This window comes from Moschus berezovskii, chromosome 17 (assembly GCF_049115385.1).
Source record: "Moschus berezovskii isolate FMDL1 chromosome 17, NW_MosBer_1.0, whole genome shotgun sequence".
Taxonomy (NCBI): domain Eukaryota; kingdom Metazoa; phylum Chordata; class Mammalia; order Artiodactyla; family Moschidae; genus Moschus; species Moschus berezovskii.
This window is the reverse complement of record NC_142476.1, coordinates 61,756,889-61,783,733: the sequence shown is the minus strand read 5'-3', so window position 1 is coordinate 61,783,733 and position 26,845 is coordinate 61,756,889. Positions and strand designations below refer to the sequence as shown.

At 42.9% G+C, this 26,845-nt stretch overlaps 1 protein-coding gene across 2 annotated transcripts; it reads right to left on the bottom strand.

Annotated features, from left to right (window-relative positions):
- LOC129551618 (uncharacterized) lies at positions 1-22,396 on the bottom strand. 2 transcript variants are annotated; one of them, XM_055419743.2, is made up of 12 exons: positions 22,276-22,396; positions 20,927-20,997; positions 20,026-20,110; positions 19,045-19,112; positions 17,912-17,936; positions 12,995-13,053; positions 12,519-12,543; positions 7,853-7,900; positions 6,545-6,592; positions 4,529-4,581; positions 4,048-4,156; positions 1-2,251 (listed from the first exon to the last, which is right to left on the bottom strand). In XM_055419743.2, exons 1-11 carry the CDS (start codon positions 22,325-22,327, stop codon positions 4,070-4,072), a joined length of 621 nt encoding a protein of 206 aa, XP_055275718.2. In that variant the 5' UTR covers positions 22,328-22,396; the 3' UTR covers positions 1-2,251; positions 4,048-4,069. The 2 variants fall into 2 exon arrangements, with proteins under 2 accessions (XP_055275718.2, XP_088701190.1); XM_088845064.1 differs by lacking the exon at positions 7,853-7,900.
- Positions 22,397-26,845: the final 4,449 nt, after the last annotated feature.

Sequence of the window (26,845 nt, the reverse complement as noted above, 5' to 3'; positions counted from 1 at the left end):
TTTAGAGTTTGTATATGTGTACATTCAGTGTCACTCTCAATAAATCATGTTTATAAAAAATACCAACTTTAGGTATAGGAATGTAAAGAAACATCAGAACTTCAAAAAAAATTCATGAACTCATTCCTAGTTTCGGCAAATTATGTGTATGAATCAGATTAAAAAATATGTCCTAAATTTTTTTTTACTTTTAAAGAATCTAATAGTGAAGAAAAAAATGGAATATTCATTAAGAGCTACAGAATGAGGTGAAGTATAGTAGGCTGCATTATTAGGCAATATCTTAAGTAATATATCAAGTATGAAGTTTTCTCAAAAAAATTAAAAATAGAACTACAATACAATCCACCAGTTCCATCCTGGGTATTCTGAAGAAAACACACAAAAAAATAATTTGAAAAGATATATTTAGCTCTGTGTTCATTGAAGCATCATTTTACTGGCCAAGATAAGGAAGCAACCAGTGTCCATTGATCGAAGAATGGATAAAGAGGAAGTGGTTACTCATGGAATGGAATGATACTCAGCCATAAAAGAGAATGAAATCTTGCCATTTGCTACAACATGGATGGAACTAGAAAGTACTATGCAAAGTGAAATAAGTCAGATGGATACAGATGAATAGGATATGATGTGACTTATATGTGGAAATCTAAAAAAAACAAATGAAGAAACACAACAAAACAGACTCATAGATACAGAGAACAAACAACTGGTTGCCAGGGGGAAGTGGGATTGAGTGATAAAGAAATTGTTGAAGGAGATTAAGAGTTGCAAACTTCCACTTCCCAAAGAAATGAGTCAAGGGGATGAAATATCCAACATGGGGAATGTAGTCAGTAATGTTGCAGTAATTTTGTGTCACAGCACATGGTAACTAGTCCTGTTGCTTGATTATTTTGTTCTGTACAGCAATATGGAGCCACTGTGTTATACAGCTGAAAGTATCAGGATGTATGTCAATTGTACTTCAGTTAACGAACAAAAAAGGACTTGGAGTAATGAACCCCTACACAGGTGCTTAGCAGTTCTTCATGGGTGTGACCATTCTCTTTTCATGGGTGATGCTATGAATTAATAACGAACACTAAAAGTACAACATAGATCAGAATTAAGAAAACTCAAACGAAGACATGAAACTCCCAAAAGAATAAGAAAATATTGAAAAGCACACGTAAGTGAAATTTAAACAGAAACGTGCTGTCAAATAATACCTTGTAAGAAATGAACCAGTAAGGAGGTAGAGCTTAAACACTGTTTAAAAACACTCCTGTAAAATAAGCAAAAAATTGTATTTCATGAGTGTGTTAAAAGTGAAATATAATCATAAAAGATCTGATATTTGAAAGATTCAAGGACCTGAAAGAGAAAAATCAACAAAAGATGCATGGCAAATAATAGGCATTATTGTCCAAATTTTTCTGATAATTTTAAAAACAACTTTTAAATAGCCTTTTGAAGAGAACAATGTGCATTCGCTTGTAATGACTAAAGACAGATGATATTCTAGTAAACTTACAGGGCTTTAAAGAAAAACAGAAATCTTTTGGGCGTCTAGAACAAAAGAGCGAGTGATGTAGAATGGAACAAAAATCAGAATTCAATCAAACGTTTTGGAGAGAAATACTCTGTGCCAGAGAAAAGTAGAGCAATGTATTTGAACTGCTCAAGGAGAGAAATGATGAGTCATGAATTTTCTAGCAGGCAAGTAACTGGGTATCAAAGGTCCTGTCATTCAAGTCATCATGAAAGATCTAGGGAAATACTGTTCCCATGACCAAAGGAATGAACAGACGTCAGAAAACAGAATCCTTAGAAAGACATGTCAGGACAGATGGTATGGACTAAATTCACAATCACCTGATATAATGAAGACTAATGAGGGTGACATAAGGGAGGGGGTGACCTTGGTGGTGGACATGAGGGTGAATGCCTGACAACAATTCATTTAATCCTACCTCTGATTAGGGTGATTTTTATAGGAAAATATGTTAAAAGCAACTAGATAGATGAATGTTATTTAATATAGAAAGCTTCCACAGTATATATAAAACATATATCTGAACATAATACTAAAGCTATACAATGAAAAAACTAAGCTGTACTAAATTAGGTTCCTTAGGAGATGAGCAGTGAGGCCAACCCTGTTTCTTGTCCAGTTGGAAACCCCTGACTCTGTACTGCTTCCTTCCCCCCTGAGGCCCAGGCTGAGGCCCCCAGGTCAAGGCCTTCACAGGTGTCCCAGCAGAACCTGCAACACAAACACGAGGGTTGGAATCACTAAGGAGGCTCAAAGACAAATGGAAGAAGGCCCCCTGGGCTGTGTGTGTAGTGAGTGTGCAGGAGCCAGAAGACTCTGCAGTCCGGAGAAGTAGCCTCAGGTCCTGACCTCCCCAGAGGTCAGATCCACAGGGCACTGGGGTCTCTTTGCAGCTGTTTGCTTAAGGTGTTGTCTGTTAGCAGAGAGGGAATATGAATGTCCTGTGGGAGCAATTGGATTCGTCGTTTGTCTGGGTAGCCTTCAAGCCCCTGGACAGTGAAACTGGTTCAGAGGAAAGGGGAAGGTCTGGGACTCTGGGGCAAAGAAGCCGAGCGCCTCTCCTCTGGAACCTGTGAGGAGCAGGGGGTCTGATGACACAGGTAGGAGGGGTGACCCTGCCCCTCCAGCCCACACTCAATACCACCAGTTGTGAGATTTGCCCAGTGGAAATGACAGAGACATGGGCAGCTCCCTTTATCCCTGATCATTGCTTCTAGATCCCCTGGAGAAGGAAATGGCAACTCACTCCAGTGCTCTTGCCTGGAGAATCCCATGAACAGAGGAGCCTGGCAGGCTACAGTCCATGGGGTCGCAAAGAGTTGGACACGACTTAGCAACTAAACGACAATGATTCTAAGCCCCCAGCAAAGCTTTGACTGTGCTTTTAATTTAAAAAATCATTCAGTTCAGTTCAGTTGCTCAGTCGTGTCCGACTCTTTGCGACCCCATAAATCACAGCACGCCAGGCCTCCCTGTCCATCACCAACTCCCGGAGTTCACTCAAACTCGTGTCCATCGAGTCAGTGATGCCATCCAGCCATCTCATTCTCTGTCGTCCCCTTCTCCTCCCGCCCCCAATCTTTCCCAGCATCAGAGTCATTAAGCTGTGGTAATAAAAACATGGATTTATCTCAGTGTTATATTGCAACGTGAAAAGTTTACAGAAGACACTGCTTTTTAAAGTGTAATTTTAAAAAAAAGTGATGTTAAAATAAATACAAATAAATAAAAGGAACAAAAGTAACTTGAATCCTGCCCTGTAACTCATCCCAGGTGAACCCTGATTTGAATTGCTCTCAGGTGTTTAGTGGGAATTTGACACATAGACTAGAATCTACAGAACTTTAAACTCCAGTTTGACAAATGATCCCCTGGGGTAACCTAAGTGCTGCACTGGCCTCCGCAGAGGCTTGGACAGCTCCCACTCAGGTTGGGATCCTTCAGTGTCCTCTGCTTTGCTGGGACTACTAAGCACCACAGGGATGCCAGGCTGGGCAGGTGGGGCTGTCCTGCTTTCTGAGCACTGGGGTGCCTGTGTCTTCTTCACTCTTTTTTTTCCAAACCTTTGGAACTGAGGAAGTCAATGCCATCAGCTAGTGATTAAGTGGGGGTGCTCTGGGCTGACGACACTGGGGGCTTGGAAGGGCAGGACCGGGTCCTGCAGATGGTGATGATACATCACTCGAGTGGTGCTGTTCACAAAGAAACAGTTTGAACATCGTCTCCTGGAGTCATCCACACGCTGGCTCCTCCCCTCCAATGTGAGAGCTACTGGAGGACAACACCTAGGAACCTTGGGGTCTTCTGTGAAAGGATACCAATCCCCCTAGGAGATGTGCTCAGCTCACAGCATTCTCCACTTGTCTGCGTGAATCATTACAATCCTCTTTTCTCCATGTTTATGTCACACGCAATTACAGCTGCCTCGGTGTGTGTGCTGGTCTTCCCGAAATGCCATCAAGTAAGTTAGGGACATGACGGAGAACGCGAGCACTTCCGTGTCTTACCTTTCATCCCCAACCTCCATATTTATGTCTCCTCCTCCCTGTCATCTTCTTCGCTGATTGCAGACCCAAGAGCTTCTCTTAAGAGGAGAAGGAGAGAATATCTTGACATCTGGAGGGAAGAAAATGGTTGCACATGTCCAGAGCTGTCCAGGGCAGCAGAATACCCGTGTGGGGGACCCTAGGGCAGGGCCAGATTTCAAAGGGGTCTGACTCAAAGCCAGCTTCCTGCCCAGACCACTCAGAGTAACTCCACCAGATTCAGTGGTGCAGAAGTGCGGTCAGGAGCCAGGGGGATGCTAGGAAAGTGGGGGAGGAGGGCTGCAGAGAGATTTTATAAAAGATCCCAGGACACATGTGCCCGCATGAGGCCAGATCCTTTAGGACAAGAATCATCCAAAGTGGGGATGCGAAAGCGCTCCAAAGAGGAGCTTATGATTAGAAGAAAAGAGAAAATGGAAAAGAGATTAAAGAAATAAATTACATGCAGACTGTTGCTCTCCTGATCCGATTCTTCATTAGACTCAAAGTGGTATTCTAGTGTCCGAGGGCAGCAACGATGCGGTGGCAAAGAGAAAGGAAAGCAGAACATTAGAGTCAATATGAGAACTAGGGGCCTTGATGCTCCTGGGATCATGTAGCCTGCCCTCAGAATCCCTTCTGTCCTTCTGTCCATGGTCCTCCCAAGGTATCGATTGTTTCGCCCCTGCAGTGAAGGAGTGGGTCTCTGACCTCTCACATACTTTTGCAGCCCTCAGATCCCCTGCATGTGACCACAAATGAAGGCCCGTGTCATCCTGTTCCTCCTTCAGGCAGCCACTGTGTTCAGCATCTCTGTGCATGAGGTTGCCTTCCTCTCTCTCCATCCTCCTCACTCCTTCCTTTCCTTATTTCTCTCTTAATTAGTGCTTCTTTCCTTTCTCCTGTCCCCTCCATCAATCATATAGTTCTCCAGTATGGGCTCACTGGAGGAATGTCCATGGGTATACTGCCACCCGCCTCAATCAGACGATGGATCAACTAGGCAATCCCTCCTTTCCATGGAGTAGCAGGCATGGGCCTGATACTGTGTTGGCCCCTGTGGTGGGAGGGAAGCGCAACCAAGTCCACATGAGAAGTGACTGTCCTGTGCCTGGAGTGACTGTAGGCACCTGGGAGATACTTAATCCTCATACCAACCCCATAGATCTCCTAGCCCCTTACAGAAGATGAGAGTAAAATCAGAGGAAAAATAAGTAGTCCAAATTCCCTTAATGTGAAAACGATTCAACACATGTCCTACATGAATACACTGTACCTGCCCATGTTTGCCCTGAACCTTAGAGATGGAGGGAACAGAGCAGGGCAGGCCTGAGGAAAGGTCACAGGATGAGCGTTACAGAGGCTGGGGCCTCTACAGAGGCATGTCTGGTTGGAGCAGAGGGATCTAAGATCAGCAGGGCCCTCTGGCTTTGCTGTCCTGAAGCTCTGTCCTGAGACCTGGACAGTCACAGGCGACAAAGGTCAGCAGTGTGTGAAGCAAGCCCAGCAGCCCCTGCACACAGTCCACCAGAATTACTGCCTGCCAGGGAGGGTCTCTAGGGGCCACTGGATATGGACATCCCAGAAATGGAAGTATATTCATTCACAACACAAGCCTTGGGTGAGGTGAGGAGGCAGAGATGAGATCAAGGATACTGGAGCAAACGCAGTAACCCCAGAGGATGGATCCTTTAACTCCTCCACACTGGGGGTGCCCTTTACATGAGGAACAAACTGAGGGCAGAACATGAATGTGATGCCATTAAAGTACAGAGGGAGAGACTTCTCGTCCACCTCCTCACACTCAGCAGAAGAACTTGGTGTCCAGGTTCAAGTGCCAATGAGAGTTTTGTGTCCCAGAAGATTATGTGCATCATAGACCAATAAAGAAAACACCACCAAAATCTCTCGTGCATAATACCCTCAGGGTGCTAATCAGAAACCAAACTTTCACACTGGCCAGTAACAAAAGCAGGAAAAATCGTAGGTAAATACTTTTTGCGTACTAAAGGCAAAAAAGTTGATTGTAGACACAGCACAGTCAAAGACCATGGACACATTTCCATTTACTCTTGTATATTTAAAATACAAAGGGCTTCCCTGGTGGCTCAGTTGGTAAAGAATTTGCCTGCAATGCAGGAGACCTGGATTCAATCCCTAGGTTGGGAAGATTCCCTGGAGAAGGAAATGACAACCCACTCCAGTATTCTTGCCTGGAGAATTCTATGAACAGAGGAGCTTGGCAGGCTACAGACCATGGAGTCACAAAAAGTCGGACACGACTGAATGACTAACACTTTCACTTTTCATTTAAAATACCAAAAAAAAAAAAACCCACTCCAAATCCGATTTGTACCCATATTTCAACATTTTCCCCCCATTTCACATCCACCTTCCTCAGTCTCCAAACAAGCAGGTATAGCCCAAGTGTTCCCAGGACCCCTCTCCTCTTGGACCCTACCTGAGTATTGTTCCCTACCTGTAGCATCTTCATCCTGGCTGCTGTATGAGCTCTCCAGCATCTGGTCTGTAGAAACCCAAACATGAGTGATAGAGTTGTTAGAAAGTGTGACCAACCCGTTTCTCCTGCTTCACTTGAGGTTATTGTGGGTCTCAGAGCAGCACCCTGATTTTTCCCTCCAGGTTCTCAGGTCCTCCTTATGTTCCGTGGAGTCAGACCACTCGACAAGACATTGCTCACAGTTGAAAAGTCCATGTGAGAGAAAGATTCTGAAGCTGCACCGTGAAACTTCTGACTTCTACAGACCCATGATAGCTCTTCCCTCTAAATTTACAAACCTGAAATTCCAACTGTATGAACAAACTTGAAATGTGCCTAGTGGGTGGGACTGAGTAATTGGATGAGTTTCATGTTTTATATGAATAGAGTGGGTTAATTATTGATTGAAGCAGACAACTGTGAGCAGGTACCTCTGGCTAATGGCTATCACACTGTATAACACAGATCTAGACTATCAAAGATGAAGGAGCTATTATTGCTCTGCCTGTGATTGTTCCCTACTGCAGAGCAGTGTGCTGGTCTGATCTGATCATTCATTTGTAAGTACTTCCTGAGCTCATGCATACAAGCCACAAATTCTCAAAGTGTAGAGGGAGAGAATTTATTCTGGTCCAACAGCTGACACTCAGTAGAAGAACTTGGTGTCCAGGTGCAAGTGCCTATGGGAGTTTCGTGTCCCAGCAGATTATATGCCACATAGGCCAGTAATAAACACAAAACCACAATCTCTTGTGCACAATACCCTTTGGGTACTCATCAGACACCAGTCTTTCAAATTGGCAGTGACCAAAAGAAAGAACAGACCTTACAGAAAAGATGGTTTTTACATACAAAGGAAGATATGCATGTGTGGTAAGTCACTTCAGTCGTGTCCCAACTCCTTGTGACCTTATGGGTTGTAACCGGCCAGGCCCCTCTGTCCATGGGATTCTCCAGGCAAGAGTCCTGGACTGGATTGCCATTTCCTCCTCCAGGGGATCTTCCTCACCCAGGGATCGAACCCTTGTCTCCTGCCTTGCAGGTGGATTCTTTACCACTGAGCTATCAGGGAAGTCCACAAAAGAAGATAAGCAATTATAATCACAGCACAGACAGAACTCGTGGCGACAATCCTTCTTAAACTTTTAATATTAAAATATGAAATGGACATTTCTACATATATTTCCTGTTTTTCAATGTTGTCTACATCTTCCTCAACAGCAGGTGTAACCCAAGTGTCCCCAGGAGCTCTTTCAAGTTGTATCCTACCTGAATGTCATTCCCTACCTGTATTCCATTCATTTTCACTGTCATATATGCTTTCCAAAATGCATTCTGAGAAACAAAAATATGAGGAGTAAAGTTATTAGGAAGTGTGACCCACCCATTTCTCCTGCTTAACTTGAGGTTATTCTGGATCACACAGAGAAACCCTCTGGTTTCCTCCAGGTTCTGAGATCTTCCCTGGGCTCTGTGAACTCACTAATCTTCAATAAGACATTGGTCACAGTTGTAAACCTTCAAAAATAGGGAGAAGCTGAAGAATAACCTTTCAACTTCTCACTTCCAGGAATCCATCTATAGTTCTTACCTCCAAGTTTACAAACCTGAAAATCCAGCATTTGAAATGTGACTAGTATGACTAAGCATTGGATGTTTTGTTTTGTTTCCCTTTAATAGTTTGGGTTAGTTATTGATGGAATTAAATTAATTGTGAACAGGTACACCCACCTAGTGGCTGCCGTTGAATAGAGCAGCTCTAGAGATACAATGCCAAAGAATGCTCAAACTACTGCACAACCACACTCATCTCACACACTAGCAAAGTAATGCTCAAAATTTTCCAAGCCAGGCTTCAACAGTACATGAACCGTGAACTTCTAGATGTTCAAGCTGGATTTAGAAAAGGCAGAGGAACCCAGAGATCAAATTGCCAACATCCATTGGATCATTGACAAAGCAAGAGTTCCAGAAAAACATCTATTGCTGACTAAAGCCTTTGACTGTGTGGATCACAACAAACTGTGGAAAATTCTTAAAGAAATGGGAATAGCAGACCACCTGACCTGCCTCCTGAGAAATCTGTATGCAGGTCAAGAAGCAACAGTTAGAACTGTACATGGAACAACAGACTGGTTCCAAATAGGGAAAGGAGTATGTCAAGGCTGTATATTTTCACCCTGCTTATTTAACTTATATGCAGAGTACATCATGAGAAATGCTGGACTGGAAGAAGAACAAACTGGAATCAAGATTGCTGGGAGAAATACCAATAACCTCAGATATGCAGATGTCACCACCCTTATAGCAGAAAGTGAAGAGGAACTAAAGAGCCTCTTGATGAAAGTGAAAGAGAATGAGAAAGTTGGCTTAAAATTCAACATTCAGAAAACTAAGATCATGGCATCCAGTCCCATCACTTTGTGGCAAATAGATGGGGAAACAGTGGAAACAGTGAGAGACTTTAATTTTTTGGACTCCAAAATCACTGCAGATGGTGAATGTAGACATGAAATTAAAAGATGCTTGCTCCTTGGAAGAAAAGTTATGACCAACCTAGATAGCATATTAAAAAGCAGAGATGTTACTTTGCCAGCAAAGGTCTGTCTAGTCCAAGCTATAGATTTTCCAGTAGTTGTGTATGGATGTGAGAGTTGGACTGTGAAGAAAGCTGATTGCCAAAGAATTGATGCTTTTGAACTATGCTGCTGGAGAAGACTCTTGAGAGTCCCTTGGACTGTAAGGAGATCCAACCAGTCCATCCTAAAGGAAATCAGTCCTGTCTATTCATTGGAGGGACTGATGCTAAAGCTGAAACTCCAATACTTTGGCCACCTCATGCGAAGAATTGACTCATTGGAAGAGACCCTGATGCTGGGAAAGATTGAAAGCAGGGGAAGAAGGGGACAACAGAGGATGAGATGGCTGGATGGCATCACCAACTCAATGGACATGAGTTTGAGTGAACTTCAGGAGTTGGTGATGGACAGGGAGGCCTGGTGTGCTGTGATTCATGGGGTCGCAAAGAGTCGGACACGACTGAGCGACTGAACTGAACTGAACTGAGAGATACACTGGTGAGGAAGGGGCATCCAGCCCGCCCCTGTGTTTTTCCTTGTTGCAGAGTAGTTTGTTGGTCTGCTCTGAGCATTCATTTATATTTCCTGCTTTCATCCACATGTGCCAGCAATTATGTGAGGCCTTTGTGTTGTTGTTGTTTAGTTGCTAAGCCATGCAGCCAGCATGTTTTGCGACTCCATGGACTGTCCATGGGATTTTCCAGGCAAGAATACTGGAGTGGGTTTCCATTTCCTTCTGCAGGGCATCTTCCTGACCCAGGGATCAAACTTACAGCTCATGCCATGTCTCCTGCGTTTCAGGCAGGTTCTTTACTGCTGAGCCCTGGGGAAGTCCCATTTGAAGCCTTGGGGGCACACTCAAACAGTAATGTCAACACTTAGGTCATAGATGAATTCCTAGCAGGGGGCATATAAGCTGAGGTGCTGGGGTTTGCCCAGTGCACCTGTGCTAGATATAATCCAAGAGGAGGGGCAGGGGGAGAGTGGACACTGCCCTTGAATCACGAACCCATCCTTCTCACCCCAGCTCTGGAAGGGTCAGGAGGTCAAGGACAAAGGTCCTAAGATGGTAAACAACTTGTATACAGGAAACTTCAAAACATTGCTGAAAGAATTAAATACGAGCCACTAACGGGAATGATAGTATCACCAATTCAATGGCCATGAATCTGAGCAAACTCCAGGAGATGGTGAAGGATGGGGAAGCCTGGCGCGCTGCAGCCCTTGGGGTTGCAAAGAGTCGGACTCAAATTATCAACTGAACAGAAAACAAAGTTGAAATGAAATGCCGTGTTCATACACTGGAAGCCAATATTGTTGAGATTTCCATACCACTCAAAGTGATGTACAGATTCACTGCAACACCTAACAGAAATCTAATGGCATTTTATAGAAAGGGAAATTTTTTTCTTAAAATGTGTAGGGAACCACAGAGAACCCCAAAGAGCCAAGGCAATCTTGTTAGCAAAAACAAAGATGGAGGCTTCACACTTCCTGAATTCGAAACATATGGCAAAGTCACAGCAATCAAAAGAGTAGGGTAATGGCATCAAAACAGGCAGATAGACCCATGGACCAGAAGAAAATTTTTCAAAGACATTCTTACATACTGAAACAATGACCTTCACCAATGTTCCAAGACTATACAATGGAGAAAGAATAGTCTCTTCAGCAATCAACAGAATGAAAAAACATCCTACAGCATGGGAGAAAATATTTGCAAATCTAATATTTGAGAAAGGAACTAATATCCAAAATATATAATAAAGTACTAGAACTCAATTGCATCATAACAGACAAATAATTCTGTTTTAAAATGGGCTACAAACTTGAATAAACATTCCTCCAAAGAAGATATATGAATAGCCAACACACATATGAAAATGTGCTCAACATCACTCATCGTCCTGGAAATGCAAATCTAAACCACAGTGAGGTATCACCTCATACGCATTCAAATGTGGGTGTGAGTTTAAAAAAATTTTTTAAAGAAAATCAAATTGGTGAAGATGTGGATAATTGGAAATTTCGTACAGTGTTGGAGGGAATATAAAATGATACAGCCATTATGAAAGACAGTATGAAGTTTCCTCAATAAACTACAAACAGACCCTACCATATGATCCAGGAATCCCAATTCTGGTATATATCCAAAGGAAGAGAAGTCAGCATCCAGAAAACAGATCTTCAATCTCATGATCACTGCAGCAGTATACACTATCTACTATACACGATGTCTGAGATAGAAATACAGCCCCAGGTCCATAGGCAGATGTATTGAGGAAGAAAATGTGATGAATATATACAATGAGGTGCCATTCAGCCTTTATGGAAGATGGAGATCCTGTCATTTGCAGCATCATGAACAAAGAGGACACTATTTGAAGTGAAATAAGCCACTCGTAGAAGGACGGATCCTGGATGAGGCCATTGAAATGGAGTATCTGAATAACACTCATAAGCAGATTGTAGAAGGGTGGTTGCCAGCAGCAGGAGGAACTGGAAATGGCAGTGTTAAGTCCTGCAGGATGAAAATGTTCTAAATATCTGCTGTATAAAAATGTACATATAGTTAAAAATAATGTACTGTACACGAACAGCTTGATGTTAGAGTTCATGTTATGTCTTTTAAATCACAATGAAAAATAAGGGAAAATAAAATGCAAAGAAAAGAAAGAGGGGGGAAGGAAGGAAAGAGGAGAATGGAAGGTGTCTGGCGTGTTACAAAGGCAGCTGGAGACAAGGACAGAACAGGAGAAAGTTCCTGTCGCAGGTCTTAAAGAAGATGCCTGTCCAGTGTTCACTCCAACAAGATGGCCCTGTGCTTTTTCATCCCCAATCAAGAAGGATCCCAAAGAGCATCCTACATGAGGGCCTGACTGGGCTCAGGTGCTGTACCCCGATTCCTGATCTTGAAACCAAGCAGCTGATCAGCACGGGGCCTGGGTGCCTTCCTCTGTCTTCCTTCTGCTCCTCTAAAGTGTTTCCTCTTCAAGTCACGTCCAAGGATCTTGGTGCTGTTTCCACTCATGAGACCACTAGCCTCATCTCTGAGTTCTTGTTTACAAAGGTAAGATATAGAACCAATGCAAGTGCCCATCAACAGATTCGCAGCACATGAATTCATATATAGACACTCCCACACCCATGTATACAGACTGACATCACCTAACCATCATACAGCTGCTTCCTGGGATGCTAATTCTTGGCCTCAGTTCTTTACGTGGAAAATCACATTCCATCCCCAGGTCCCGTATTCCCAGTCCCAGCAGGAAACTGGAATCAGGTGGCTCTCCACAGGAAAACCAGCAAGAAAGCCCCATCTTTCACACCTTCTAAACTTTTCTCCTTGAGTGATTTGAGGATACACATACCATCTTCACTTTCTACTGAGACCACCTGCAATTACAGAAGAGAAAACACTATGAGAATCAGATCATGCTGTGGCCCGTTTGCACAGGTTTTTGTTCGTTTGGTGACAGTGGAAAACCAGGTGGGAAAGACTGGCAAAGTCAAGGGAACCCAGCAACAACAGAGCAAACCTCTTTAGGCCAAAAGGAATGAACTTTTCTGGGAGGATATGTTTCCCAAGTTCATTTTTCTTGGCTGTGACAAGATTAGTTTCCTAGGAGGAAAAATTGCTGCAAGAATAAGAACTCACTACTGTACAGTGTGCAGCTGATGTTGTCGATTTGTTAATTCCCTTTGGAATCCAGTATCATGAGTTGGTAAAAGACTCCTACTCCATATTCTCCCACCCAAGGAAATTGTATGCATCATCCGGATGCACATGCTCAGTTTTCCGTATCTCAATTCCCTTTCTACCTCAGGGTAAGAAAGGTGAGCTTACTTTAGACATAGGTGGAGCTTCTTCCTCTGCTCTGTCCTTCAACGAATCCTCCGGGAGAGCTAAGAGGACACAGAGTAAATGTCAGCACCTTAGTTGTGTTCATCAGAAGCGACTCAAATAGTTTGGCTTGATGTGGACAAGGGCTGGGGTTGTGTGGACATACGTGCGTGTGTGCATGCTCAGTCACTTCAGTCACATCCAGCTCTTTGTGACCCTATGGACTGTAGCCTGCCAGGCTCCTCTGTCCATGGGATTCTCCAGGCAAGAAAACTGGAGTGGGTTACCACGTCCTCCTCCAGAGGATCTTTCCAACCCAGGGATCGAACCTGCGTCTTCTGTGGCTCCTATATTGCAGTGGGATTATTTCCGCTGAGCTACCGGGGAAGCCCTGATTGTGTGCATGCAGGTGGTTAACATGTTTAGATTATGCCTTTGGGGAATTTGGATGATGAAGACAAAAGAGTTAAAAAATGAAAACAGAGTCACTGACTTTCCATCTCTGGAGAACCTAATCACGTGAAATAGTCTGTAAAAAACACTAAAATGCATGCTGTGTTTCACTGACAGTATCCTGTGACTCCTGCTGTCTGCTTCGCAGCTGAGCTAAATGCTACTGTCTCCTTGTCTTCTTCCAAGATCACTTCTTCCTCCTGGATTCACAGTTGCTGCTACTGTATTTATAACCACATCTAGAAGATTTTGTACTTGATTAAAAGCGAACGTCATTGGGGAACCGAATTCCATGTGAGGCAAATCATGCTATTATATTTATTCAGTTTTAGCTTATCATAAGGAAAATAAAAAACAACACCCAGTTGTGGATGTGACTGGTGATAGAAGCAAGGTCCAATGCTATAAAGAGCAATACTGCATAGGAACCTGGAGTGTTAGGCCCATGAATCAAGGCAAATTGGAAGTGGTCAAACAGGAGATGGCAAGAGTGAATGTCGACATTCTAGAAATCAGTGAACTAAAATGGACTGGAATGGGTGAATTTAACTCAGATGAGCATTATATCTACTACTGTGGGCAGGAATCCCTTAGAAGAAATGGAGTAGCCATCATAGTCAACAGAGTCCGAAATGCAGTACTTGGATTCAATTTCAAAAAAGACAGAATGATCTCTGTTTGTTTCCAAGGCAAACCATTCAATATCATGGTAATCCAAGTCTATGTTCCAACTAGTAATGCTGAAGAAGCTGAAATTGAACAGTTCTATGAAGACCTACAAGACCTTTGAGAACTAATACCCAAAAAAGATGTCCTTTTCATCATAGGGGACTTGAATGCAAAAGTAGGAAGTCAAGAAACCCCTGGAGTAACAGGCAAATTGGACCTTGAGTACAGAATGAAGCAGGGCAAAGGCTAATAGAGTTCTGCCAAGAGAACGCACTGGTCATAGCAAACACCCTCTTCCAACAACACAAGAGAAGATTCTACACATGGACATCATCAGATGGTCGACACCAAAATCAGATTGATTATATTCTTTGCAGTCAAAGATGGAGAAGCTCTATAACAGTCAGCAAAATAAGACCGGGAGTTGACTATGGCTCAGATCTTGAACTCCTTATTGCCAAATTGAGGAAAGTGGGAGAAAGCCACTAGACCATTCAGGTATGACCTAAATCAAATCCCTTATGATTATACAGTGGAAGTGAGAAATAGATTTAAGGGACTAGATCTGATAGACAGAGTGCCTGATGAACTATGGACGGAGGTTTGAGACATTGTACAGGAGATAGGGATCAAGACCATCCTCAAGAAAAGAAATGCAAAAAGGCAAAATGGCTGTCTGAGGAGGCCTTACAAATAGCTGTGAAAAGAAGAGAAGTGAAAAGCAAAGGAGAAAAGGAAAGATATACCCATTTGAATGCAGAGTTCCAAAGAATAGCAAGGAGAGATAAGAAAACCTTCATCAGCGATCAATGCAAAGAAATAGAGGAAAACAATAGAATGGGAAAGACTAGAGATCCCTTCAAGAAAATTAGAGATACCAAGGGAACATTTCATGCAAAGATTGGCTCAATAAAGGACAGAAATGGTATGGACCTAACAGAAGCAGAAGATATTAAGAAGAGGTGGCAAGAATACACAGAAGAACTGTACAAAAAAGATCTTCATGACCCAGATAATCACAATGGTGTGATCACTCACCTAGAGCCAGACATCCTGGAATGTGAAATCAAGTGGGCCTTAGGAATCATTGCTACAAACAAAGCTAGTGGAGGTGATAGAATTCCAGCTGAGTTATTTCAAATCCTAAAAGATGATGCTGTGAAAGTGCTGCACTTAATATGCCAGCAAATTTGGAAAACTCAGCAGTGGCCACAGGACTGGAAAAGGTCAGTCTTCATTCAAATCCCAAAGAAAGGCAATGCCAAAGAATGCTCAAACTCCCACACAATTGCACTCATCTCACATGCTAGTAAAGTCATGCTCAAAATTCTCCAAGCCAGGCTTCAGCAATATGTGAACTGTGAACTTCCAGATGTTCAAGCTGGTTTTCAAAAAGGCAGAGGCACCAGAGATCAAATTGCCAACATCCGCTGGATCATCAAAAAAGCAAGAGACTTCCAGAAAAACATCTGTTTCTGCTTTATTGACTATGCCAAAGCCTTTGACTGTGTGTATCACAATAAACTGTAGAGAATTCTGAAAGAGATGGGAATACCAGACCACCTGACCTGCCTCTTGAGAAACCTGTATGCAGGTCAGGAAGGAACAGTTAGAACTGGACATGGAACAACAGACTGGTTCCAAATAGGGAAAGGAGTATGTCAAGGTTGTATATCGTCACCCTCCTTATTAACTTCTATGCAGAGTACATCATTAGAAACGCTGGGCTGGATGAAGCACAAGTTGGAATCAAAGATTGCCGGGAGAATATCAGTAACCTCAGATATGCAGATGACACCACCCTTATGGCAGAAAGTGAAGAGGAACTAAAAAGCCTCTTGATGAAAGTGAAAGAGAGTGAGAAATTTGGCTTAAAGCTCAACATTCAGAAAACTAAGATCATGGCATCTGGTCCCATCACTTTGTGGCAAATAGATGGGGAAACAATGGAAACAGTGAGAGACTTTATTTTTTTGGACTCCAAAATCACTACAGATGGTGACTGCAGCCATGAAATTAAAAGACGCTTACTCCTTGGAAGGAAAGTTATGACTAACCTAGACAGCATGTTAAAAAGCAGAGACATTACTTTGCCAGCATAGATCCGTCTAGTCAAGGCTATGGTTTTTCTAGTAGTCATGTATGGATGTGAGAGCTGGACTCTAAAGAAAGCTGAGCACTGAAGAATTAATGCTTTTGAACTGTGGTGTTGAAGAAGACTCTTGAGAGTCCCTTGGACTGCAAAGAAATCCAACCAGTCCATTCTAAAGGAGATCAGTCCTGGGTGTTCATTGGAAGGACTGATGTTGATGCTGAAACTGCAATACTTTGGCCACCTGATGCGAAGAGCTGACTCATTTGAAAAGACCCTGATGCTGGGAAAGATTGAGGGCAGGAGGAGAAGGGGACGACAGAGGATGAGATGGTTGGATGGCATCACTGACTCAATGGACATGAGTTTGGGTAAACTCTGGGAGTTGGTGATGGACAGGGAGGCCTGGTGTGCTGTGGTTCATGGGGTTACAAAGAGTCGGTCACGACTGAGCGACTGAAATGAATTGAACTGAAGGAAAATCAAATATAAATGTTAGAAAATCCTAAGATCCTACTGCTTAAAAATGGATACTATCAATCATGTGCCATTTTCTTCCCCGTCTTCTTTTTGTAAACAATGTGTGCGTGTCCGCCGAGTCGGTGGCAGTTCACACTCCCGTGCGCCATCCAACCAGAGGAACAGTTCATTACAGAGAGGAAGGCTGGAGTGAGTGCTGCTGTCTCTAACCCAGCTGCGCAGGAGGTTTGTAAAAAGGCTGATGGGCACCAGGACTAACAGTCAAATTCATTTAGACTTCCTTGCCACTGTGCCATTGGTGAGTAGTTACAGGATTCTAGCATTTCTAAGGCTTGTGGTAGTATTATCCAACACAATAAATACCTCCCTCATTCTTGCTGTGTTTGGTCAAAGGCTAAACAATGACCCCAGCACTGGCAGATGTTGACCTGCATTGTCCTATGTGCAACCTCACACCTCTCAGAATCTGTGAGCTGAGCACAATGTGCTGGCTTTCTGGGTGTGTTTCACACGCTTGAGTCACCCAAGTTGGCTGTTGAATGCACCGACAGCTGCCCTGGGTTCTATGAGCCACCTTAAAGTGATGGGCAGTGTCTGGGACCTCTGGAGAGTCTAGTGCTGCCAGGCATGTACACGGAGCAGAGACCCCTTTGACCCAGGACTGATGATCCTGTGACTGAGTGATAAGGACTGGTCAGTGGTCCACAGCATGACATTGGGACCCTCGTTTGGGTTCCCATTTTGACTTTTCCCTTCAGGAAGTCAAGAGTTTGGGCCATTTATCTCTGTCCCATCTCTCTCTGAGGAGAGAGAATATTATCCAAACCTCTGGGAACAGCTGTGGTGAAGGAAGAATGAGATGGGTTTTTTTTGTTTTTTGTTTAACAGAAAGTTGACAGGAGTGTTCTGGGTAAGTGGGAAATAGCTCTTGGGGAATCAACACATTTATACACACAGACTGACAGTCATACCTGTAACCTCACATATGGACAGCCTGTTAGTCCTCATACACACAAGCCAACATCATCTAAACGATCTCACAGCTTCCAGGGACTATACCACAAGTTCAGCGCTCTTTTGAGGGAAATTCATTTCTTTCACTAAATCCTTCACCCTCTTTCCTAGTGGGAATCCACAATCAGGGTGCTTCTCTAAGCAAAGCAGGCAAGACAACCCCACATCACTTAGCTTTTTCCTCTAAAGAGGAGTGGTTTCAGAATACGTACAGTTTTCACCAGCTGTTGCATCCTCCTGGGAAGAGAGAGGAGAGGACACCGTGAGGACTCACAGATAACAGAGCAAACTAGAGGTTACCAATGCGGAGAAGGAGAGGTTCTCCTTTCCTCAGGGCCAGGAGTGTTGTATGGATTTAAAGGGTACAGACTACTTTGTATGAAACAGAGGAGCAACCAGGATGTATTGTAGAGCTCAGAAAATTAGAGCCATTATTTTTTCTTTTTTTATTTGTTTATTTAATTTTTGGCTATGCTGGGTCCTCATCGCTATGTGCAGGCTTTCTCTCTTTGTGGCGAGTGAGGGCTTCTCTCTATCACGGTGCGTGGGCTTCTCCCCGTCGTGGCCTCTGTTGCTGTGGACCACAGGCTCTAGGCACGTTTGCTTCACTAGTTGCGGCTCACGGGCTCCGTATTTGTAGCTCCTGTGCTCTGTAGTGCAGGCTTAGTAGTTGGCACATGGGCTTAGTTGCTCTGCAGCATGTGGGATCTTCCCAGACCAGGGGTTGAACCCATGTCCCCTGCATTGGCAGGTGGATTCTTAACCATTAGACCACCAGGGAAGCCCGAGCCATTATTTCCTAACAACTTTATATGCAGTATAATTGGAAAAACACTGAGCCACTATGTTATACATTTAAACTAATATAATATTATAAATCAACTATAATTCAATTAAAAAATTTTAAATCTCTGGGGATGGCAGCATCCTGTGAACGGTGGGTACAGTTAGTTCTTTGGGTGACTTTAGGAAACCAGATTGGAAACAGGTTGTTGAGATTATGGCCCCAGTGAAAACTGAAGACACCTGTAGAAAACTCTCTGACTTTTCATGGAAGGACTTTCCAAGTCCATGTTGACAGGCAAATACAAAATTCTTTTTCCAGTGGGAAAATATTCTGTTCAGAGAAAAAGCTCACTGTCTTCCAGTTTGAAAGTGATGCTGTCATTTTTGAAATGTCCTTTCAACCAAGTATCTGTTGGTAATAGACTTTCACTCAACATTCCCCTGATCAAGGACTTGTAAGTATCATCTATATTGAACATTGTCAGATGTCTGAATTTGATTGGGGAGGAAAAAGAGATTAACCAACATTTTCATCTCAGGTAAAGAAAGGGGAGCTTACCTTGGCAGTAAGTGGTATCTCCTCTGTCCCGTCATCAGTCAGGTCTTCCAGCAGGTCCGCAGAGGGAGCTAAGAGAACACAGAGTAAACATCAGCATGTTGGTGGCGCTCAAGAGCTAGAGAGAGTTCACTGCTGTGGAAGTGGGATGGATGTGTGTGGATGTGGGTGGTTAATAAATATAGACTGAACTGTGTTTTGGCATTATGTTGGTGGACTGAAGGAAGGCAAAGGTGAGAAGGAAGGAAAAAAGTGAGAGAAAGGAGCCTTTGGTTTTCTAGCTGTGGGGATCATGCTCAGTATGAAATAGTCTGAAAAACAAGGATGCCTTGACCCAGGACTGCTGATCCTGTGGCTGAGTGATAAGTACAGGTCAGTGTTCCAGAGTGTCCACATTGGAACCCTTGCCTGAGTTTCCATTTTGACTTTTCCCTTTAAGAGGTCAAGAGCTTGGGCCATTTATCTTCTGCCCCATCTCCATCCGAGGAGAGAGAATATTATCTACATTTCCAGGAATAGCTATGTGAGTGAAGAATGAGTGACTTTACAGTGAGCAGTGGTGATGAGATTTCTTTTTTTTTTAACAGAAACTTGACAAGTGTATCGTGCTGTGTGAGTGGGAAATAGCTCCTGAGGAAACAGGCATTCTTCAACACACACAGATTCACAATCATACCAACAGGCTCACACAGGGACACTCAATTTTCATAGACACAAACCCACACCTGATAACCATTCTAGTATTTTCCAGGGACTGTGCAACATGGAGTTGCTCTTTGCTGCATGCATGCTCAGTTGCAACCCCATGCACTGTAGCCCGCCAGGCTCTTATGTCCAAGGTATTCCCCAGGCAAGAATATGGGAGTGGGTTGCCATTCCCAGTGGGAAATCAATTTCATTCACTGCATCCCCACCCCTCATTCCCTGTAGAAACCCAGAGTAGGGTGAATGTCTCCCCAATCCCAGCAGGCAGGAAAGTCCCACCTTCTTCATCAGCATCAGCCAGATTTCTCATCAGCAGAGGAGTGGTTCCAACACATGTACCGTTTTCATTGTTTGTCTCATCCACCTGCAATCAGAAAAGAAAACACTGTGAAGGTCACAGCATCCTCTGCACTGTGGGTTCAGATCTGCTTTCTATTGGTGACCTTAGGAAACCATCTGTAAAACCATAGTTGAGTCAGTTTCCTCAAAAGAAAAATGTGAAGACACTTTTGGAAAAGGTTTGAGTTTTTCATGGAAGATTTTCCAACTAAGTCCATATTGACCAGAAAAAAAAGAAATCATTATCAAGAAGGAATATTTTCGGGCTTCCCTGGTGTCTCAGTGGTAAAGAATCTGCCTGCCAATGCAGGAAACATGAGTTCAATCCCTGGTCGGGGAAGATCCCACATGCTGCAGAGCAGCTGGGGTGGGGGCGCCAAAACTATTGAGCCTGTGCTCTGAAGCCTGGGAGCTGCAACTACTGAAGCCAGCGAGCCCTAGAGCCCGTGCTCCGCAGCAAGAGAAGCCATCACAATGAGAAGTCCACACACTGCAACTAGAGAGTAGCCCCTGCTCTCTGCAACTAGAGAAAAGCCTGCACGGCAGTGAAGACCCAGCATAGCTAAAAATAAATAAATAAATACAAATTATATTTTTTTTAAAAAAGGAATATTTTCTGCAGAAGAAAATGCTCACTCTGCTCAGTTTGTAACTGATCCTGCCAATCTTTCCAGTGTTCTTTGAATCAGTTATTTGTTGACAACAAACTTTTACCCAGCATTTCCCCAGACAAGGGGTTTGTATATGTCATCTACAACGTACAGTGTCACATTTTCATGTCTGAATTAGTTAAAAAGAAACAAAGCAAATTTTTATCGCAGATAAAGAAAGGCGAACTTACCTTGGGAGTAGGCGGGGCCTTCTCCTCTGCCCTGTCACTGGGCAGGTTCTCCAACGGGGCCTCAGCAGGAGCTAAGAGGACATAGAATGAGTCAGGATGTCGGTGGTGCTGCTCAGGAATTGCTCAGTAAACCTTACCTGGCTGGACATGGGGTGGGTGTGTGTGGATGTGAGGGGTTAAAAAGTATGGACTGAGCATTTTTCCTGAAATATTACAGGATAGTTTCACTCATGCTGCTTCTATGTTCCTTATCTATTGATTGGATTTTTTTTTTACTTCTCATATATATATATATATTTGAAATATACATAATATTTATCGTTGTAATAATTTGTAGGTAGTCAGTTCAGTGATATTACCTTCACAATGCAATGTACCCTTCACTACTGTCTGTACATAATCTTTTTCATCATATCTTACATAACCTCTGTACCCATTCAGAAATAACTCCACCTTCACCTCTGCTTCCACTTTTTAGTAATCACTGCTTTCTGTCTTTGATTGTCTGGCTATTCTGTTTATGTCATATATATGGAATAATACTTTGCTTGTTTTTCTGTGCCTGCTTGATGTCGTGACTGTGACATTGATATATATTTGTATCAATGTACAATATATATATTGTCTATCCTTGTTTGAATATGTAACATACTTCAAAATTTACTTCCTCTTTCTGGCTGAATATTATTTAACTGCAAGTATATATTACATTTTATTTATCCATTGATCACAATGAAATTTGGGGTAGGTTCCATCTTTTGATGCTTCTGTGAACAGTGGTGTACAGATATCTGTATGGTGACACCTGACATTATGTATTTGTCAGAACTCACCCAATGTCACAGCACAATGAGTGAATTTTAATGTAAACTTGGACTTTTAATTAATTAATAATGTACCAGCATTGTTTTGCTAATTTTAACAAATGTACTACAGTAATGTTAGATGTAGTTAATAGGGGAATCTGGAGGGACTGGATATGGGAACTTTCTGTATTATCTGTTCAACTTTCATTTTAGTATGATTTGGTGCTAAATAATATCTAATAATATTTAAAAATCTGGAAATGTGGGTTCAGGGATAGATCTGTTTCAGCTAATATTCAAAAACCAGCTAAGGTCTAAACATGACTGAGGCCATCTTAACTATTAAACATAAACTGAATTTTGAGTTTTAAATTCATCATCACTTTTATAACTATAAAACTACCGAGTCAGTCAATTTGAAGTTTCAAATAATCTAAAAGAAGAATATGGCTTAGAATTTTTATAGTTCTTTCTTAAATACGGAACACTGAATGAACTAGAATAATCACTCATGAATGAACTTAGAGTCACTTTTCACAGTACCTTCTTCTGAGTTATTGAGAGGGTGCACCCTGTTGTGTGGCCAGAAGTTCATTACTCTGGCCCAGCTAGTGGGTGATTTTCTTGACTTCGGATGAATGTTTCTTCTTTCATCCCTGAAGCAAGATCCTGGAAAATGAATTACAGCAGACAGAACTACTACCTTGATTTCAGAAGATGACAATGAAATTGCTAATAATTGGCTCACAGGCCAGTCTTTGATCCCTGATTAACGGACAGCCCAGCAGAGCCTCCAGAGTCAAAGCTGAACTTAGGAAGATCTTGCCTTTTAGGTTTCGTGGGCAAACACCTTTGTGTAGCAGAGACATTCTATATATAGAGCAAAGCACAGTGACCACGCCTGACGTCCTGATTTCAAATCGCCTTTATTAGAAGCACATACCTGAGAAAGTGACATAGATTTCTCTGTACCCCAATTCCCTGCTCTGAGATGAGGAAATGTTAATATGACCTACATATTCATATTGTGTAAAGTGGCCAAAAATGATTCATTACAGGTAAAGCCTTAAGAAAAATAAGGGACTGCTGCTTCATGATTGTTTTATGAGTATTCACTTATTGAATGCCTGCAAGAGTAAGCTAGGCATGTGCTAGTGGTCGAATCCAGAGAGGTGATTTGGATTGCGCCAGAGCAAGGGAGGAGGGAAGCTTTCTCTCCAGCCTATGCACAGGAAGGATGCTTTACAGCTCACAAAGAGCATCTATTACTGTCTCCTCTGATCCCCACATCAGTCCAGTTTCAGGTGAAAGTCATAAAAAGCAGGTGCTGTAATCCATGTTTTCAGTGGTAAACACTGAAATTTACAGAAACTTTCCAAAAGTCACAACTATGATGAGTGATGGATCTGGGACAGGAAGGTACTTGCTTGCTGATGACAGAGTTCCCTGAATCCCTGAGAACCACCCAAGATTGAGATAATGTGCTGCACCTTTGAATCAAGAGCTCCCCTCCCCTTACTCACATTCTCAAATCCTCCTGCCACAGGTTTACGGCGGGTGAGACCTGAAGGCCCGAGGAGATGTCTGAGCCAAGATGACAGTCTGCATCCTCTTCCAGTATTTTGCCTCCATGTTTCAATCCCTGATCCGTATATAGGAGTTTCCTCCAAATAAATGCCCTCTAAAGGACCAACGTCACTGATTCAATGGACGTGAGTTTGAGCCAACTCTGGGAGATGGTGAAGGACAGGGAAGCCTGATGTGCTGCAGTCCATGGGTCGCAAAGAGTCGGACTTGACTTAGTGACCGAACAACAAAGGACCAGAGGAAGTTCATCTGTGGCCATCCTCCCCAGCATCTTCACTTTGTCACTGTCTCACATGACACCTTCACAATGATCAGGTGACTATCTCAAGTGACCAGTGAGTGGTCTGTTTGGTCTGAAGGGCTCTCAAGATGGCTTCTGAGCATCAGAGGGCTTCAGATCAGCCATCAGATGGCTTCACAATGGCCTAAGCCAAATGCCCTACTCTGCCAAGAATTATCTTCCCTTCAGCTGACCAAACCTGTGTGAGCAATTAATGTGAACTCACTAGGGAGGTGGCCATCTGGGCTGGTGCTTTGGTGGTTTAGGAAATCTAGTCTGTGATGCTGAATGTCTCCCTGACTTTCGATCTAGGTACATGTTGAGCAGCCTGGACCACGGCCTGTTTGAGAATGGGCAGGAGATCAAGTCTTTCTTCACCAAAATATAGTCTCTACTCTGTAAACATCTCCTCCATCTATAGATCCTATAGAGGCAGGAACAGAGTACCATATTCCCTTAGAGAGTCCCCTCCATGTCCTCAGCCTGAACACCCCACCCCACGTTAAACTTTCCCTCCTTCAGTTGCCAAATATTCATTCCTTAATTTAATGGCACTGTCCCTTCTCACCACACTCCCAGGCAACACCCAAGGAGTCTATGATCCTGCCCTCATCAAACCATGGAAATCCTGCTGGGAATCCCAGTTGCTTTCCATTCTAAAAATTTCTGCATTTCAACTGCCATTATTTGGTTTCAGATTTTGACATCTACATTCAGAAGAGCTGAGCTGTTCCCCTTTTCTGTGATATCTATTGCAGGGTGGCATCAAGATTCTCCTGCTTCAATGAAAGTTGTGTGATACAGTTCCTGTGTCTCTGCTCCAGAAGAGTGTGCACAAAATTGACGAATTAAGACATAGAATTTTTTCTTGACAGCAGAATTAAAAAGTACCTTAAGTAATACAACAAAGTTAAATAATAGATTTATATCAATAAGTCTATATATAGAGTGGTGGAAATGAAAAAAAGAAACGGTGATATTTTCACTCAAAGTTAATCTCCCGTTTGAAGGAACAGCCTTTAAAGGATCAATATAATGTACCTAAAAATAACAATTCAGATTTCTCATTTTCAAACACTCGAGGTGTGAAGGTGAGAGCTTCTCACCTGTTACCAAATTTGAACCTCTCAGCTCATAGACTGACAGTTGGAATGGAAGACAGGATTGGCATCATCACATTACCATGGAAACCAGTCATCATAGAACTTTCAGAGTGAAGGCAACTCTGCCCACTCTGAGTCCACCTGCTCTGTATAGACTAGTGTGTGTTCCCATGGACAAGTGTGGCATTTCAGAGTGAACATTTCGTTTCAAAAATTGAATCCCAGTCTCACACATTATTGCTGTCTGATTAAGAAAACAAGTTATGTGAGAGGAAAAGACCTCCCCAAATACCTTTGATAAGTTAAAATTTTAGGGCGAGGAGGAACAAAACATGGGGAAGACTTTACATAGGAAGGATGCTTTACTGCTCATGGAGAGTATCTATTATCTTCTCTTCTGATCCCTGCGACAGCCCAGTTGCAGGGGAAGACAAATGCAAAGCAGGAGTTATAATCCATATTTTTTTAGTGGAAGACATTACAGTTTAGAATAACTTTCCAAGAGTCACAGCAATGAGTGGATTTGGACAGGAGTGTTCTTGGTTCCTTGAGGACAGAGATCCCTGAACCCCTGATATCCACCCAGTGCTGAGATCATGACCTAGAAGTCCCCCTCACTCTCTCCCTCAAATCCTCCTTCTGGTGAGTGTTGATACCCTAGGGAGATGTCTGAGCCAAAATAACCATCCAAAATCTCATCAAGCATTTTCATCCATCTTTCAATCCCTGATCAATGATACAGGAGTTTCTTTCAGACAAACCCCTCTGAAGAACCAGGGGAAGGACAGCTGCCACAGCTGCTGTTCTCCCCAGCATTTACACATAGTCAGCTGTCTCTCAGGACACCTTCACAATGGCCAAGTGACTACCTCAAGTCACCAGTGGTCCATTTGGCTCTCAGGATGGCTCAGAGTTCAGAACAGTCTAAGTCAAAATGCCATATGATGGCTCTGCCAAGAATTAGCTTCCTTTAGCTGACCAACCCTGGATGAGCTGTTAATGTGAACTCACTGGGGAGGTGGTCATCTGGGCTGGTGCTTTGGTGGTTTAGGAAATCTAGTCTGTGATGCTGAATGTTTCACTGACTTTAGATGGACCAAGGCCTGTCGAGAATGGGCAAGGGCTCAAGTCTTTCTTCACCAAAATCCAATTTCTGTAAACTCCTCATCCTTCTATAGGCCCTGTAGTAACAGGGACAGAGTCCCATATTCCCTTTGAGCATCCCCTCCACATCCTCAGCCTGAACACCTCATCCCAGGACTCTCTTTGAGGGCTGCAGACAGACACTCCTCCCTGAACCAGTTGCCAAATGTTCATTCTTTAATTCAATGGCACTGTCCCTTCTCACCACACTCCCAGGTAACACCCAAGCAGCCTGTGATCTTGTCCTTATCAACCCATGGAAAGCCTGACTGGAAAGTCCAGTTGCTTTCCTTTTAACATTTCTCCTGCTAATATTTGGTTTCAGATTTTGACATTTACATTCAGAAGAGTTGAGCTATAATTCCCCTTTTCTGTCTATTGCAGGGGTAGCATCAAGATTCCCCTACTTCGATGAGAGCTGTGTGATGTTTCTTGTGTCTGTGCTCTGCAAGAGTGTGTACAAAATTGGCATTAGGAATAGCATATTTTTCTAAATCTAGGAAAATATTTGAGGCAGCCAGCTTGACAGCAGAATTTTAAAAATACCTTAAGTAATACAACAAAGCTGTATAATAGACTTATAAGTCTATAGAAAAATTACGGTGACAGAAATGGGGAAAAAAAGGTGAGAAAAAATATATTTTCACTCAAAGTTAATCATCCATTTGAAGAAATAACCTGCCTTTAGAGTATCAATATAAACGTACCTCCAAAATAACAACTCAGATTTCCCATTTTCAAACACTTGAGGTGTGAGGGTGGCAGCTTCTCATCTGTCACCAAATTTGAAGCTCTCAGCTCACAGAGTAACAGTTGGAATGGAATGTAGGATGTGCATCATCACATTACCATGGAAACCAGTCATCATAGAACTTTCAGAGTGAAGGCAGCCCTGCTCTGTGCAGACTGTTGTATATTTTCAAGGAAAAGTGTGGCATTTCAGAGTCAACATTTTACTTCAAAAATTGAATCCCAGGACCACACATTATTACTCTCTGAT

Excerpts from the sequence above, each read along its gene's own strand:
- LOC129551618 (XM_055419743.2), bottom strand. The coding sequence starts at position 22,327 with ATGAACTTCTGGCCACACAACAGGGTGCACCCTCTCAATAACTCAGAA. Across the intron at positions 19,113-20,025 it reads GGCTGATGCTGATGAAGAAG|CTCCCTCTGCGGACCTGCTG; the intron begins GTGGGACTTTCC and ends GTGTTCTCTTAG. Across the intron at positions 4,582-6,544 it reads CCAGGATGAAGATGCTACAG|AATACCACTTTGAGTCTAAT; the intron begins GTAGGGAACAAT and ends CTCGGACACTAG.